Raw genomic sequence first — 17676 nt, forward strand, 5'->3', positions numbered from 1 at the left:
CTATGGCTCCATGGAGTGCTGGAAAGGAACGTGGGTACAATTTCAAGCTGTTTATAGGACTTTCTTTCAGAATTCCAGGACTTTAATGAACTATTTATTTAATTATTCCTTAATGTTTACATAATGAAGTTCTTGACTGTGGTGAGAAATGCTGCTTGGGACTGGGATATGGCTGGGAGAGGTTTCTCTTTTGTTAAATGAATGGGTATAGTTTTTGGAGGCACTCTGTTTTGTAGCTTTCTTGGAATAGTGTTTCATGTGACATTCACTAATGCACCCAGAGTATGTTAGAGGGGCAGGTCAATATAAATTAGTAAGTAAAATAAATGAATCTTGAAAGAAGTTGTGTAGACTGCTTGGAAGTGTAGTTCACTTATGACAACAGCAAAATTATTGCAGAAAATCTTTCCTTTGAGATGCTGTCTTGAAAAGAGATATGTTATTTATAATCAGCATCTGAATAACAAACGGTTTTGAAAATTAGAAATGAATGAATGAATTGAATTAGCATAAAGTATACTGATAATATTGGAGTGAACTCATGCTTGGTGTAACTCCATTGACTTCTGTGGAGTTAAAACTGTGGGTGGATTTGGCCCCCCAGCCTGATTTTCTGATATGTTGAGTGCAGGCCATTCTTGTGAACTGGCTTTGTGACTGCCCTGTCCTTCTGAAAATCAGGCCCATCCTGGTTATTGGAAAACGCCCATTCTGTTATAAAGTTGTACGAGCAGAAATAGGCTTTAAATTGTATTAGTTCAATGTAACAATGTTAATTAATACAATTTTTTTGTTGTTGGTCCTTGTCAAGGTAAATCCTCCCTATTATGTGCCGCTGGTTGAACTGGTTCCCCATCCAGAAACAGAGCCTTCTACAGTGGATAAAACCTATGCCCTGATGAAGAAGATTGGACAGTCACCCGTCAAATTAACCAAAGAGATAGATGGGTTTGTTCTGAACCGTCTCCAGTATGCTGTTATTAGTGAGGCATGGAGACTTGTGGGTGTACGTGTAACTTCATTTTCTTTACATACACTACTAGTTTTATAGGCACAACAAACAAAGAATATTGTAGTATTTAAATTTCCTTTAGCTTTCTGTCTTCATCATTATTAAACGTTCAGCCCCTTAGATTTCATAAAAATAAAGACAGGTATGTAAATTTTACAAAAAATAGAAGTTTTGATGCTATTACATACTGAAGACAGAGGAAGAAAAGCTAAATGATAGCAAAATGAGAAACACTAGAACTGTTCCAAAATATGGTCATTTTCAACATAGCCAGAAGAGCAAGGTTAAAGGGTCAGAAACCACAATATTGATTTTCAGGTTGTCTCTTTTCATTTTCTGCTGCTTTCAGAATGTTGTTGGCATACTTTTTGCGCTTAGTGAAAGGATAATGAAAATAATATTTTAAATAGAAATCCATTTACCTTTCAGGAATTCATCTCTCAGGTAGCTATTTGATACTGGTATTTAAAGACAGATTTCTCCACCTCCTTCCCATTCAGACTTTTAGTTCATAATCATCTGTTTGTGACACTGCAACTTTTCCCACAGCTACAGGTTCTATGCCACAAAGTACCTTTCAGCAGGAGGAGATGAGTAGTGCACCCACTATTACAGTGGCAGATTAAATTGTGTTTTGAACAAGGCCAGTTTTTTTTCTTGAAGAACATTCTGATTTCTCAAGCTGTTTAAAAATAAAAAAGCACAGGAATCTCAAGTTTGTACGTCATCATAATTAGAGTAATAATAACTAGATGTTTATCTACCACACGTCCTGAAGGATCCTGAAGCGTTTTACAAATTTTATATTTCTATTTCAGTTCACCCGTGACTGGTGGACAGCCTCTGTTCATAGTCCCACAGGAACACTAACAGTTTAGATCAGGAAGTGAATAAGAAGGCTGTGTCCAGTTTATACTATGTTGTGGAGTATTGACTGACCTTGAATATATAATGGGAATTGCTTTTTATAACCAAATAATACTGACAAATAAGTTCAAATAGTGAACAAAATGGTGCTTGAAGTTCTGAAGTATAGGATATTTCCATGTTTTTAGTTGAAGAAAGTGTAATAATGCTATGATTCTAATTGCCATGTATTATGATATAGATTCCCCTCAGATATATTAGTTTTAAGTTGTCCTCCATTTGTATTAAGTGGGATAACAAGACAATTACTCTGTCTCAAATCAAAAGAGAGTGAAATGTAGTGAAGTGTTTAAATCGTTGATAGTTTAACCTCCAGGAACAGAACACTCATCAACAAATGTCAGGCTGCACTCAAGTTTCTAAGGACAGAAGTTAATGGGGCCATTTTGGAGTCTTTGGTTCATGTGTTCCCTATGTTCTGGAAGAGTTTAAGGTATATTTTTGGTTATTTTTCCTGAATTTCATTATCAAAGCCCTCAGGGAAACTATCAGCCTTCACTTTTTCCAGCAGCCTCATAAGTGAGTGTATAATGCCTGCAGCTTTGTACTCTCTCCAGTAGCTAATTGTCTCAAGTGAGGCTGAGGTTTGGAAAGTTAAGGACCTTACTATGGCATATGTTAATCATGCTTGTATTTTTCTACTCTCAGCACCTCGTCTCACTTTTGTCTGCCATTATACTTGTCATAATTTCTGCACTTGGATCAGACCCCACTGACATTGTTGTATAATTGTATAGTTCTTCTCTATATAGAGATGCTTGTATTACTGGTGTCCACACAATTAATGAACAATGTAGATTAATAAGTGCTTGGGTACCTTGGTGATATGTACCTTTCCTTTACGTACCTAAGACACAGACAAATCCCCTCCCACCAAAAACCTATATACCTGCAAATGCCTTGCCCTGGCCTGATTCTCCAGCATTTTTACGTGCAGGGCAGGTGTATTGTGGACCTTAAATAGATGTTGACAAATCCTTAGTCTGTCATCTCATCCTCTGTGGTTAGTGGATGGATCTGTTTTATTTATACTTTATCAGTTCCCATCCATCAGTCCATTAAGAGGTGAGCTTTGAGGAGGAATTTGGAGGAAGGAGCTGGAAGCTGCATGGCAAATGAGATTGAGGATGTTAATGCAAGTGGAGAGGAGAAGTTAGAGAAATCACAGAGGTGCTAGAGGATGCAAAGAGGACATAAAGGGAAGCAGAAATAGCACAACATAAATCCTGAATGACGGAGTGGTGCAAGAGGAAAATGTAGGAAAAGCGGTGGTATGTAGAGCCTTCACGGTGAGCAACTGGAATTTGTGGAATTAACGTGGAAGGAGATGTAGAGCCTTTGAAGAGACTCAGGAGGAAGAGGATGTGCTCAGAGGGGCAGGAGAGCGTCTGGCTCCCTCAGGGACTATGCTTTAATGGACTTTCCTCTGTATTTTGAAGTTTTGATAAAAAATATAGAGTCCATAGTTCTGAGCTATTTTTATTCCAGATGCTTCCAACAGCTCTTGAAAAGCTAATGAATCCCTCCCACCCCATGTCTCCAGTAACATAAGCATCACATCAAAACCCTGGAGTTGGGTAATACTTGAATGCTCCCTATTTAAAATTACATTTAATGATGCACAATTTTAAAGTATTTTGAAAGATAATTTTTAAAGAACTGCATCCCCCCCTAGAGCTTGATTACTTTATGCTGGAAGTTCTTTGCAGCAGTCAGGACAAAACTGAACTGAGAGTTGGGGTATGTTAAATGAGCTTTTGCTTAAGCATGTGTGAACCATTTTTGAAGGATTCCTCTAGGATGGCTAATTTTTTAGTTGTTGGTACACCCAGAAAAGTACACACTACCTTTTTCTCCCACAAAATCTGTAATTGTGAGTGCAAATACTCTTTTGTGGTCCCAAAGTAAATTTCTGCACATGCAAATCAGTAGTAAAGCACATTGGGCTGTGCATGCAAATATAGGGTATTGTAGGCAAGCGTGCACTTTTTATGCACATGTTGCTCCCACAGCTGCAACCTTTTGCTCGCTACACTCAATATCCAAAATTCTGGTTTCTGTGAAATAATGATACTTGGACTTTAATTGTTCGTGGCATTGTGTATGTATGGCCAAAAATTTCAGATTTAGGTGTCTAAAGTTGGGTGTCTACAATAAGTATATTTAGCCACCAAAATAAGTGGCCTGATTACAAAAGATGGTAAGAATGCCAATCCCCTTTGAATTCGCTATAAATTATGGGTGTCCAGAATTTCAGAAAATCAGGCCTCCAACTTTGTGCCTAAAGATGGATTTAGGTGCCTAACTCTGAAAGTTTTGGCCGTATTTGACAAAATACTGACCTTAAAGTATTAAGAACTTGAAAGTTCCTAGTTTATTGTTAAAATGTTGACTTACATTTTTGCATTCTCTAGGCTGTTTTTAATTAGAGTTGAACTTTGACCACTGAAGAGATAGTGCTGACAAAGAGGCATGCAACTTGCTTGCTTAGGTTTTACCCAAACCTCCAAGTTGCACATCCCTGGCCCCTGCCATTCTGTTCTCCTATAACATAATTATATTTCAGACAATTATGGTTGTAACCTTTAACCACTTGATGGCTAAATTTATGTTCTGTAAGATTATACAAATAGAATAACTCAAGTATTATTGGGACATTGTGATTCCTAGCTTTGCCTACTACTTTCTTGCCAGCTTTTGCAATTTTATTGCATGTCCTGCCATTCTTGGTATTTTTCTAAATGACCCAGCTCTTGGAGTCATGTTGCTATGTGAGAATCTCAGCTTCCATTAAAAAAAAAAAAGTCACTTTGTAGCCCTCATGGATGAGGAGAAAAATCTTGAAAATGTGAACTCTAAAGGTTCAAAAACAAGTTAAAAGAACCCCCAAATATATAAACATATATTATGCCAATGGCTTGATTTTTTGAACTCTTGGAGTTGGCAATATTACTGCTCTTTGTAAAGAAATATTGTGTGCTCACACAACTTGCTGCTTAACTCCAGCAGGTGTGCGAACAAGGTAAGGCAGTGGTCACTCCTGCTTGGGGGCAAAGGGCATCACTGGGCATGCTGGCTGGTCAAACAGGCTAGTGCTTAAGGGCATGTTGTGTTTAGAATCTGGGTGCATCCTGTGACCTCTCCTCATCCACTTCACCCTGGCAGGGGGTTCCATAATTTAGCCCATAAAGTGTTGTTGATGGAAATGTGCTGGTAGAGATACAACGCATCCTTGAAAGTGAAATCTGATTTAAGAGCTATCATTTAAAAACTATACGGTTATTTAACTTGTTTAAATTTGATGCAGTTTCTCTCACTTTATGCTATTTTTCAGTGGTGACCATTACTTAGCATGAACTCATTTGTGGCACTTTTATGTTACACAGCCAAATTCTGTTCAGTTATATAGGAGCAATCCTACTGATATCAGTGAAAGGACTCCAGTGTAACCTTGGTTCTGTTCCTGCAAACTCTTACACATCTGCAGAAAATACACGGTCACATGCATAAGACTTTCCAGGACCAAGGTGTACGTGCAGAATTCAGCTCAGAAGTATCACAAAAGCTTAGAGGAGAAATGAACATACAGTAGAACCTCAGAGTTACGAACACCAGAGTTACAAACTGACTGGTTAACCACACACCTCATTTGGAACTGGAAACATGCAATCAGGCAGAAGCAGAGACAAAAAACCCCCCAAACTAAGTACAGTACTGTGTTAAACATAAACTACTATAAAATAAAGAGAGATTTAAAAAAAAAAGATTTGACAGGGTAAGGAAACCGTTTCTATGCTTGTTTCATTTAAATTAAGATGGTGAAAAGCAGCATTTTTCTTTTGAAAGAACAACCATAATGTTTTGTTGAGAATTACGAACATTTCAGAGATATGAACAACCTCCATTCCTGAGGTGTTCGGAACACTGAGGTTCTGCTGTATGTTCCAGATCCATCAAATATCTTAAGCTTAAGGCCCTGTTCTGATCTTTAGCACTTGACTTTAATTTGGTGATTTATCTTGCATGTGATTTGAAGGAGGTAATCCTCACTATTTTGCTCTCTACAGAATTGCAAAATGGCAAGTAGGAGAAGATTTAGTTCAGGACACATATTATTGTTCATTTTATATTGTGCTATGGTTAAAGCAAACTTAAAGAAACAATGCAAATACATGTGCATAATTAAACAAGTAATCTTATTCCTCTGTAAATATGCACTGCATGCAAGGGAGAAACAGGAATTTTTTTAATCATACTGTCCTAAAAAGAATTCCTCTGGAGCTGAGGATGTTGTCAGTGGTCCATCCCCTGTGCCTTCCAGAGCCTGGTTCAGAAAGGTGCATACATCTAGTCCTACTTCCCCACAATAGATCATGCTGTAGGAGATGTTACACTAAAGCAAATGGTGTCCCTTATCAAGTGCTACAATGTATAATAAATGTTAGGGGTTAAAGAGAAATTTAGAATATTTAAAAGTAGATTACAAAAGAAGTGAGTTTTAATGCCAAAAAAATCATTTTGTCCAGTGATTCCAAGGTTACAATTAAGAGAAGATGATGGTATGAATAAATTACTGACAACACAGCTTATTCAACCTGTTAGCATTTTCTTTGTTTCTTTGCTTTAAAGCAGGGGTGAGCTGGCGCCGGTTTGCATTGGTTCGCAGGAACCGGTTGTTAAATTTAGAAGCGGTTTTAGAACCTCTTGTTAACTGGCTTCCCTGCCAGGGAAGCTTTGATAGGCTCTGGCCGGGAAGCGTGTAATTCCTCCTCCCGGCCGCAGGGGGAGCACTGCGCTGCACTTCAGGAGCTATGTGGGCTGTCTCCTGGCCCTGTTGCTGCTGCTGCTCCGTGGACATCTGGCTCTGGGGCTCCTGCTGCTGCCCAGTGGGTTCCCGGCTGCGTCCTGCTGCTCAGGCTGCTCCGAGCCACTCTTCTTGTGGGAGAACCTGCACCTCCTGCCCGCAGCCCCTGCCCGCAGCCTGTGCCTGCAGCACCTGCCCATAGTCACCCCCCGCCCACAGCCCCTGCCTGCACCACCTGCCCACAGCCCCTGCCTGCGTCACCTGCCCACAGCCACCCCCTGCCCACAGCTGCCCACAGGCACCCCCTGCCCAGAGCCGCCCGCAGCCAGCCCCGGCCCGCAGCTGCCCTGTGCCCACAGCCAGCCCCTGCCCACAGCCAGCCCCTGTTGCAGCCAGCCCGTGTCACACTCCCTGCCTCCAGCAAGCCCTGCCCCACTCTCCTGTCTGCAGCCATCCACAGGTCCACTGATGCGCTGCAGTTCTCAGGGCAGTAACCCTGCACAACTGCTTCAATGAGGAGGGGCAGGGAGCAGCTGGGATCCACACATGTGCACACCCTAGGGTGACCAGACAGCAAGTGTGAAAAATCGGGACGGGGGTGAGGGGTAATAGGAGCCTGTATAAGAAAAAGACCCAAAAATTGGGACATCTGGTCACCCTAGCACACCCCAAGGGAGTGGTGGCGACCCACAAAAGTGAAACGGAGCTCATTTCTGGTTCAGGCCCAACATTTTAAAAAAGAACTTGTTTAGGTAGGGTTTACATACATCTGTATTTTCCCGGAGATGTCAGGCTTTTAGGTTCTTAAATCGCTGTCTGGGCAGAATTTTTAAAATTTAAAAATTCCGGGAAAATACAGACGTACGGTAACCCTATTGGTACAAAAAATACATACTGTTGCACATTCCTTAAATTAGAACTTTTTATAGGGAACCGGTTGTTAAGATTTTAGCAGCTCATCAGTGCTTTAAAGGGATGAGAAGCTAGGGAAAACTTCTTACTTTGTGTATTTCCTAATCCCTTTTAAAGGTGAACTGCAAAGCAAAAGTAGAGTTTATGCCTTTCTCCTCTAATTTATGATGTAGAAGATAGCCTTTAAAAATATCCTGCTTGTTTTCCCACATTAGGAATATCAAGCCTCTTCTCTTCTGAAATCCTTAATTAGGGCTAGGTCGAGATACAGCTCAGGTTTCATCCTCTTATGATATCACCATGCAGGCCTTTGAATGATCTTGCTGAGGTCCTCCAACAAAGAGGGAAGTCTAAACATGATGGGGCAGATCCTTAGCTGAATCCAGTAGAGCTATGTCAGTTTATATCAGCTGAGAATCTGCCATGGTATTTCTAGAATAAACAAGCATGTGATTTTTGTGGGCAAAACTCTGAAGACTTGATATATTTCAGTTAGTTGAGTTGTGAATTCTTAAATCTCTCAAAATTCTAGATACCCTGTTAAAATTGAATATTTGAAACACATGCATATTACACAGAAAAGAGGTGATACCTTCATTGCTTTTGAGCAGGTGCATTGTTGATCCAATTTTAATGCTAGCCTTCCATCACTTTAACCTCTCAGTAATACGTATGAGTTTTATGTACACACAAATAAGACAAAATTCTCTTCTCCAAACCTCAGATGTTTCAATTCACATTTGATTTTTCTTATACCTGTTGTCTGGGTCAATATTTACATATTTCCGTTGCCTTAGCACATTACAGTGTGGCATCCACCATGAACTTAGAAAACATAGAAAGTAGAAAGTTCTACAGCTTCAGCACTTGTAGTTAAACATAGTGGTTATGACTATAAAATGTTAGGTGAGTGTCTTCTAGTTAATAGAAAACTTGCTTGGAGAATTCAGAAATAAATATAAAAAGATGCATGTTTTTAACATAGAACATTGTTTAAGATGATCATCACCCCAGAAATAGTGGGCTATGTCCTTATTCCAGAAGAGATCAGTTCTATTTGATTTAGCTTCTTATTCCCTGATGCTCAAAAAAGTACCTTGAATGCTTAGTTAACAGGTTCCTATCCTTATGGTGGGAAAAGTCCCATGTGTTTTCTCCTTTCTTGACATGGCAAATAGGCTATTCCCTTCTCTTCTCAGTAAACTCAGAAGAACAGTATGGATTAGATTTCCACAGGCATAGCCACACCTGAAGGTAGGTAGGGCGTGTGTATGTACACATATTTGTGCACAACTCAGGGTTTGCCTATATACATCAGAGTTTGTATCAAATCAGGTAGAAGCACTTCTGAAAATCTGACTCTCTCTAAATTTTCTCTCTGTAGCAGGGAAGAATAAAGACGTAGGTTCCTTTCTCAGCAGGTTTAGATAAACACTGTGGGCCAAACCCACAGATGGTATAAATCAGCAGAGCTCTATTAATGTCAGTACAGCTATGCTGACTTACACTAGTTGAGCATCTGACTCTATGGGTATATCTTCACTGCACAATTAATCTGCCTTCTTACCTGGGTTTTAGCCCACCCCCTACACCATACACACAGAGAAATCTCTGACCTGAGTTTGGTGGTGCTTTAAGCCTGGACTTGCTTACCCAGTTTGGGCAGTGGGTTAGAGCCAGAGCTTCACTTTAACTTGGGCTGCAACACCTCCCCCCAACACACACACTTTAGAGTGATCATGCAGGCAAAAAAATCACTCAAGTGCTGATAGTACTCCAGTGCCCTTCCCACAGTTCCCCCTGAAGGACAGATGGGTTCTCCTGCAATTGACTGGGAAAGAATCCTGGAGTATCTCAGCAAAAAGATTCCTGGGATGTGCCCCCAGACACACATGTGAGAGTGCAGAAACAGGGAGGACACAGTTGTGCCAATAGAGCTTTGTGGTGGGAATGCTCATACTTGGGATAGGTTAACTCAGGTGCTGAGACCCAGATGCCACTCACACAGACTAACTGTACAGTGAAGACATACCCCGTAAGTCTTCCTTTTGCACCCAGAAAAGTAGCCACCCAGCTTCAGCCCTTGCTTTTTTTTTTTTTTAGAACATTCTATCATAGGCCTTCTACTTAAGGTGAAACACAGTTCAGATCTTTGCTGCTAAAACACACTGCTTTATGGTTGTCTCTTAATGAGCCACACACTTGAAGGTTCATTAAGAGATCTAGCTCCTTTCCTCTTCATATGGTTCTGAAGTATATACACTCCATCACAATATTCCATTAAAAAATCCAGACAATTTGAAACTGTTTGACTTAAGTTTTAATGGAATATTTCATATGAAACTATCCCAGCAGTAAAATATGTGTGTCTGAAATGGGATTTTACCGCTATGATTCAGCAGTTAAAAGTAACGCACCAGCAACATGCTCATGTGCAACTGAGCAAGAATATTTATGTTTTGCATCCAAGAATATTATAATACTAATACAAGCAATTTACATATTTAACCACAAAAGCATAAGTAACATGGCAACTTTGAACAGGCATGTATTATTATATTTTGCTTTTAATAATCTCTTTTCGGCTCCCACTCAGCATGCTTCTCAGCATGAAGGATGCTTTATCACAGTCTTCTAAATACTGCTCTGCTTTGGGGCAATGGAAGGGAAATATGCTTAGATTAGTATTGTTAGGTAAGATTTGCTTTTCAGGAACATGCTGCAAAACATCCACAAAGGGAATTTTGTTCCAAGGGAAAAAATGGGTATTCTTGTTCTTTTGGGTACCTAGATCCTGAAAATACATCGCCCCCTTCCCACCCGTTGTGAACCACAGCACACGATCCAAATTCCCCAGTTCCAAAGAGCTCAAAGGTTTCAGCAGAGTTTTTAATGGTTAGTGACTGGAAGCATTTGTTGAGGGAACAAATGGGCACAGTTTTTGTCACACTCAGTTTCTATAGTTTCAGTGTTCTAGTTTTTTCATGCAAGTTTCTCTGTTGCTCAGAGATTGACTCTGCCACAGTAGTACTCCAAAAGGAACAGCACATAATCTACAAAAATGATTGTCACTGAATAAATCCTATTTCCAGTTATATTGTGAAGCGCCAAAGGAGCTATAAGTTTAACATTTTCCAGAAAGCCTGTTGGCAGCCTGCGGAGCACTTGCCTGTTTAAAGCAGTCAATGAACTAACAATCAGCATGTTAGGTTAAGGATACTTTTTATGGTGGCTGGGGACAATAATTTTACTTAGCCACCTGTCCAGATGAGTCTTTTTTTTTAAACTGACTTGCTTTTGGTTGTGGTGAGCGCTGAAGAAATACATAAGCAAAATATACGTTGTTGATGGAGTACCACCGTATCCATGTTCTGTAGCAGTTCCTTGGCAGTATTATCAGGTGCTCAGATGCTGTGATGATGAAGGCCATACTTGTACCTAGACAGACTGCCAGTCTTTATGAAAGTGTCTTGAGTCGACTTGAAGAATACATTAGTGGTCCATATAACAATATTAAACCTGTCCCTTTTAAACAAACAGCTGCCTCCTCAGTCTGCTGAGGACTATCTCTGCTAGGATCTGAGCTGGAGAGCCTTGGGCCAGGTATAAACTTAACCAACATTATTGTACTGGAAAAAGTTTTAAGGGTGTGAGATATATATAAAACTACAGCTTATTTCATTTGGGGAGCTGATATAACGTTCTACTGGCAAAAGCAAGCGTTTGCTGGTATAAGTTGCATCTAGACTAGGAGAGTTTATCCCTATAGGTTTAACAGCAAATCTTCTCTGCTGTAGAGTAGGCCTTAGATTCAAAAGCAGTAGCTTTACCAATTGATCTAAAGGGGGTATCTGATAATTGCCATCGGCCACTGTGAGGCAAGACCACCAGAATGAGATGTTTAGTAATATGCTGTGTCTGACAGAAGAGACGCAGACCATTCAAAGTCTGTCTGAAATCCCTTTCTAACACTATTTTAATTTATATGTCACAGCAGCACTCAGACCACACAAGCATTTGTGGCCATAGCACTTCAGTATCACTTTCCTCCTCTTACTCCAGATTCACAGTGGTCCTGCTTTTGCCATACTTGGTCAGTATGTTTCAAGCTCCAGGTCTCTGCCTGTGTCTGTGTTTTCAAGGTCACCTATCACCAGGAGTGCCTTCCATGAGAAGTTAACACAGAAGCATCCCTCTCTTCCAGGCTTGCCACAGGAACAAGCTTCATGCTATTGTTGGGATTTTTATATAGATCAACTATAGGTATTATACTTTTTTTTTAATGGGAGGAACAATTAGCATATTTCAAAGACTTTTTGCTGTTGTAATCCTCATCCTTCCACTTTATTTCCGTTATCATCCTCGCTGTGTTATATCTTAGATTGTAAGATCCTTGTTGCGGGGACCTATACATTTATTTGTTAAGCGTTGTACACACCCGCAACATTGTATAAATAACAGTGGACTCCGTTTGCAGTTCCTTAGCAGTACTCCACCTTTGTACAGTAGCATGGGACTATATTGCAAAATCAGACAGCTGGGCTCTACCTTACTCAAAAGATAAGCATAAAGCTGCAGGGAACTCTTCGTGCCACCCAAGATCATTTATTACAATAGTCACTTTGAGATAGTTTGGTCTTGTTTTGAAAATTGAGGACTTGTGTTGATTGATGATCAAGACCTTATTATAAATGTCAAGCTGGTGTTTGGAGTGGTTCATATGACATGGCCACGGAAATTGTGAGGAGTAACAAGGCAGTTTTTCAGGAGGAATGATCCGCTCACACTTTGGCCTGGGCTATGCTAGCGGGGTGGGGGTGGGGGTTGAACTAAGATATGCAACTTCAGCTACGCTATTTGCATAGCTGAAGTAGAAGTATCTTCATTCAACTTACCTGGCCGTCCTCACGGCGGCAGCTCCCCCGTCAACTCCACTTACTCCTCCTGCCAAGGAGGATTCACGGATTGATTTATCGCCTCCAGATGAGATGCAATAAATGGATCCCCATACATCGAACAGTAGCCGCCGATCTGGTGGGTAGTATAGATGTACCCTAAGGTTCTTGAAAGCAGCATCAAACTTGAGCTCCCTGTTAGAATATTTTCCCCCCAGTGGAACTTGAGTGTACATCTTAGGATTCTGTAATTTTCCTCTATATGAAACCCTGTGACAGTTTCAATTTATTTTCTGTTTAAAAGTGGGTTACTTGTGACTCGTCTAGTCTAAAGGAGGAGAAGGGAAGAATAGGAAGCCCTGTCATTTGGGCCTTGGTTACCAGCCTCTTGCAAAGACAGTCATTTTTCTGTCCATTCAGTTAGCTTTCATAGCAACAAGGTGCACTGGCTTCACTCCGTAGCCTCTGTACCTCTCCATTCTCAGTTGAATAGCTTTGACATTCCCTGAATATTGACAGGGATTGTTATTTCTCTGATCATTATTATCTGTTGTTTTATTTGTATTACAGTGTTACTTGGAGGACCTTTGAGACAGAATAAGGAGGACAAGGTAGTGGCTTCACTGGCTAGTTCGGGAAGGGTGTTCCATACATGAAGGGTGGCATGAAAGAAGGTTCAAAGATGTCAGTGGAAAAAATTGGACAAATGGATGACTGAGGCTAATGTTGGGAAGTGGGGTGGATGAAGAGGCAATGAAGTGAGGTACGTGAGCAGAAAAGGAAGGAGGAGTGGAGCTGTGCAGGGCCTTAAAGATAAAGACAAGAAGTTTGAATGTGATTAAATGGAAAACAGGGGAGTTGATGGAGGGATCGAGGAGAAGAGTGACATGGTCAGAATGACAGGACAGGAAGGTGATCTCAGCAGCTGTCTTTTGAATGGACTTGTTGAAGACGACATAGGTGTCTGCGAGGTCAGAGGAGGAGGTGGCGGCAGTAGTCAATCTGGGAGATGAGGGCCTGAACAAAAGTTGTAGTGATGTTCGGAGAGAAAGGGCTGGATCTCGAACATGTTGTGGGGGAAGAAGCAGTGGATTTGGACAAAGAGGCAAGAGAGAGGACTGAGTCAAAGATAAATCTCAGGTATGGGCCTGAGTGAGGATGGTGATGCTGTCAACAAAGAAAGAGGCTGGTATGCAGGGTTTGAGAGGAAAGGTAAGATTCAGTTTTGGCCACATGAAAAGTATATTGCTGGTACGCCATTGTCGGATGGGCCAAGATGTGGAATTGGGTGAAGAGGTGGGGTAAAGGTAGATTTGTGAGTCACAGGTATATGGATAGTGGTTAAAGCCATGCAGTGAATAAGCTAACTAGAGAAGTGGTGCAGAGAGAGAAGTTGGGGACCAGAGGTGGAGCTCTGTGAGACCCCTCCCCTCAGATAGTGAGAGAGTGAAGAAGAACTCTTCAATAGTCAGAGACCCTGAAGGAACAACAAGACAGATCAGAGAAGAACTGGGAAGGGACAGAGTTGCAGCAGCATTGAGAGAATAAAATTTCAAGGAGGATGTGATTAGCAAGCAGCTTAAAGATCAAGAGTGGAGCAAAAGCCCTGCAGCATAACCAGGAAGAGGTCATTAACAACTGGCGAAAGCAGGATCGAGCTAAGGCGCCGATCCTATTGCCAGTAAAGTCAATGACAATGCATGGTGCAGGGTTACCACCACCTCCTGATGAACATGCATTTCACTATAGCTCAGCTTCCTCTTGCCATTTGCATATGTGCTCAGCTGACAGCCTTATCACTGACTGCTTTGGAGGCAGAGAGGGACAATGTCTTCAGGAAGGTTGGGTTCCACACCCAAGCACAGTGGGTTGAGAGTCTTTCTTTCTTTACTTTCTTCCCATAAGCACCAACCCTTGAGAAAAACACCTTGCTGATTATAGCATTTTTTTCTTTTCCCTTTTGCTGAATCATTCCACCAGCTAACACTCTCCTTCACTTTAAATGAGAGCTAGAACTTTCCCTAAGAGAGTTAGTTTAGTGTGTTCCTTATTTGATTGTCTTTAATCTCTGAAGAAGTCATAAAGCTAAGAAAACAAAGGCTTTTGTTTTTATGGCGCTCTGCCTGGCAGCAGAGAAGCAAACATTTTTCTTTGAACAGCTGAGCCCACTTCACTAGGGTAATGTGAAACCTCAGCTCAAGGAATCTGTCATGCATCTAGTTGGAAGGCCATCTACTTTTGTTATTCACATTTTGGCTGGATGAGACAGTGTCTTCAGGTTCAGTGAGCCATAAAGTTTGTGGAAGATATGGACTGAGAGCAGAATCGTAGTTGAATGGTTTTGAGCGTATTGCTCTTCATATCTCAGCATTGTGAAACTGATGTGTCTACAGTGGCGGAGAGACTAATATATTTCTTATTTGAAAATGATCTTACAGTGATTCAGAGCTATTGTGAGAATCCTGCCAGATGCAAGAGTGAAATATTACACCATTATGTTTACAGTTTTTAATTTAAATGAAACATTAATCAAAGCTCTATGTTTTGTTAGAACATTGGATGTAAACATAACAAATGACAAAGTCTACTTCCATTTGCAAATCATTTTGGGTGGTTAACATGGCTTCACTGATCTACCCCAGATTGCAAATGCAAAAATTCCATAAACAGTTGGGCGTGCTTAAAAATTGTTTCAGTTTAAAGTGTGATTCTAAGCTGCTCTAGAGATTAAGGATGATCTTGTGGATGAAGCATTAGGCTGGGACGCTTGAGACCTCTGTTCAGTTCCCAGGCCTCCACAGACTTGCTGTGTGATCTTGGACAAGTCACTTCATTGTGCCTCAGTTCTCTATAAAATGGAGATCACACTTCTTCCACCATTGTCTGTCTGGTCTAATTAGACTGCAGGCTTTTCAGAGCCTAGCAGAGAAGGGGCCTGCTCTTAGCTGGGGCTTCTAGGCATTACTGTAAAACAAATAATTGTATGACCTTTTCCATGAGATACAGCAGGGGTGGCAAACCTCAGCCTGAGAAGGAGCCAGAATTTACCAATGTACATTGCCAAAGAGCCACAGTAATACGTCAGCAGCCCCCCATCAGCTCCCCCACCCTGCTCCCAGCGCCTCCCACCCACCAGCAGCCCCACCGATCAGCACCTCCCCCTCCCTCCCCGCACCTCCCAATCAGCTGTTTCGTGGTATGCAGGATGCTCGGGGTGGGGGGAGGGGAGAGGAGCGAAGGCACTGCAGTCTTTGGGGAGGGGGCAGGAAGGGGTGGAGTGGGGGCAGGGCCTGTGGCAGAGCCAGGGGTTGAGCAGTGAGCACCCTCTGACACATTGGAAAGTTGGCGCCTGTAGCTCCAGCCCTGGAGTTGGTGCCTATACAAGGAGCCTCATATTAACTTCTGAAGAGCCTATATCCTCAAACAGGATCGCACCTGTTAACCGATTGAGATTTGACATTAAGACCTTTTAAAGGGCTTTTTTTAAGGCTGTGGTGGTGAAATCTCCATTTCTTTGTACTCAGTAAGGATGTGTTCATCAAGTACACAGGCAACTGTAAGGCTTATGGTGTCATTAGCTTGTCAATTCTTTGCTTTTCAGTGGTTGTGTACTTACCCAGTCTTGTAGATGATGTGAGAGGTAAAGCATGCTGCTGTTATACCTTTTTGGGGTTTGCAATTAAATTCTTGTTTCTGGACCGCAGTTAGTGATTGAATCATAGCATTCAGCAAAAGGACAGGTGGGACCCTCGTGTTGGGCCTAATCCTAACAGGCACTGGGTGCCCTTAACTCTCAATGAAAGCAGTGGGAGTTTGGGGGTGCTCACTGGCTCAGGCTTTATAGGAGGGAGTAATAAAAAGGAATTCCTTCCATCAACCAAACCTTATCAGCCATGGAAAAGAGGTAGGTGGATGGAGAGCCACCAGAAAGGGAGGAAAATAGCCTCCCTTTCCCCTCAAACAGCATGGAGGGGAGAGAAAAAGGTAGAAGAAACCTGACAACTCTTCTGCCTTCCCAACAGCCAGGAGAGTAATTTGTTAGGCATCCATTGGGATGAAGGGGATTGGCTTGATGGAATGGGATAGAACATGGTCTTAATTCAATCTTAGCTTTCTAATCTCAGAGAGGGCAAGAAACATCCTTATAAAGGAAACACTATTCTCAGGAAAAGCTTTGAGGCAATATGCTGTAACCTGTAAAAAAGAAATGATGTTCCTGTCCCAACTGATTATGGGGGTGTGATGGCTTCTTTGTAAGTGTACCCCATGGGTGTAACTGCTGTGCTGAACTTTCAAGAAGGTTCTCCATTTCACAGACTCAGAGTCCTGCCAGATCTGAGACATGAGGTTGGCAGTGAACTTGAGAACTCCAGGCAGGTTGAGGCCAAGCAAAGTTCCGTACATGATGCAACCAGTTTCCAGTTAAATGGGTGACAGCTGCATTGTCTCTCTTTAATCATCATTTTCCCAGCTAATTCCTTGGGATGGCTTCAGGGACAATGAGAAACCTGCCTCCTCTGTCAAAATGATTATTTTGCAGTAAGAGCCAGCAACCGGGGAGATAAATGCTAGAAAATAAAAGGGGGGTATGAACACTAGCTGAAATTTCTAAATTCAAAAGTTCTGCTGCAGTCTATGGATTTTGATAAAGTAATCTCTTGTCCTGGTCCTGTCACTGATGATATGCTCAACAATACTATCTCCTTTGCTCCCTACCTCCTGAGAAAAACACATAATGACTAAAATGAATTAAAATTGATAATATGCAGATATAGTAACTAAATAATAGAATGTGGTCTGACAAGTGCTTCCCCAAATACTGTATGTCCTGAGAGATCTCCCAGTTACTGTTCCTCAGTTTTATTTTAGGAAAACTTAACAAAATTTTTATATTATTTCTCGGAGGGTGGAGGGCCAAGACTGGCTTTGTGTAGATTGTAACTCCCAATCTCATCCGGATCATTATCATACAGCCCATATCTTTAGCCAGGCAGCCGGTTGGCTCCAGACAGAACAGACCTTTCCCTGGCTGATTCTGGAACAGGAGCTGGTCCATCCCCTCTCACTGGCAAGAATACTGGGTTCAGTGTGTTAATGTTTTGATTGTAAAATGTCCCCCATGGTAT

The 17676-nt window shown here is 41.5% G+C and overlaps 1 protein-coding gene across 2 annotated transcripts in view; it reads left to right on the plus strand.

Annotated features, from left to right (window-relative positions):
* The window catches only part of CRYL1 (crystallin lambda 1), a 77845-nt gene that overhangs the window by 41155 nt on the left and 19014 nt on the right, over positions 1-17676 (plus strand). For both annotated transcript variants that reach the window (XM_050937312.1, XM_050937313.1), the window contains one exon: positions 812-1006. In XM_050937312.1, coding sequence (XP_050793269.1) covers positions 812-1006 — 195 coding nt within the window. The remainder of the gene's footprint in view (positions 1-811; positions 1007-17676) is intronic.

This window comes from Gopherus flavomarginatus, chromosome 1 (genome assembly GCF_025201925.1).
Source record: "Gopherus flavomarginatus isolate rGopFla2 chromosome 1, rGopFla2.mat.asm, whole genome shotgun sequence".
Classification (NCBI taxonomy): Eukaryota; Metazoa; Chordata; order Testudines; family Testudinidae; genus Gopherus; species Gopherus flavomarginatus.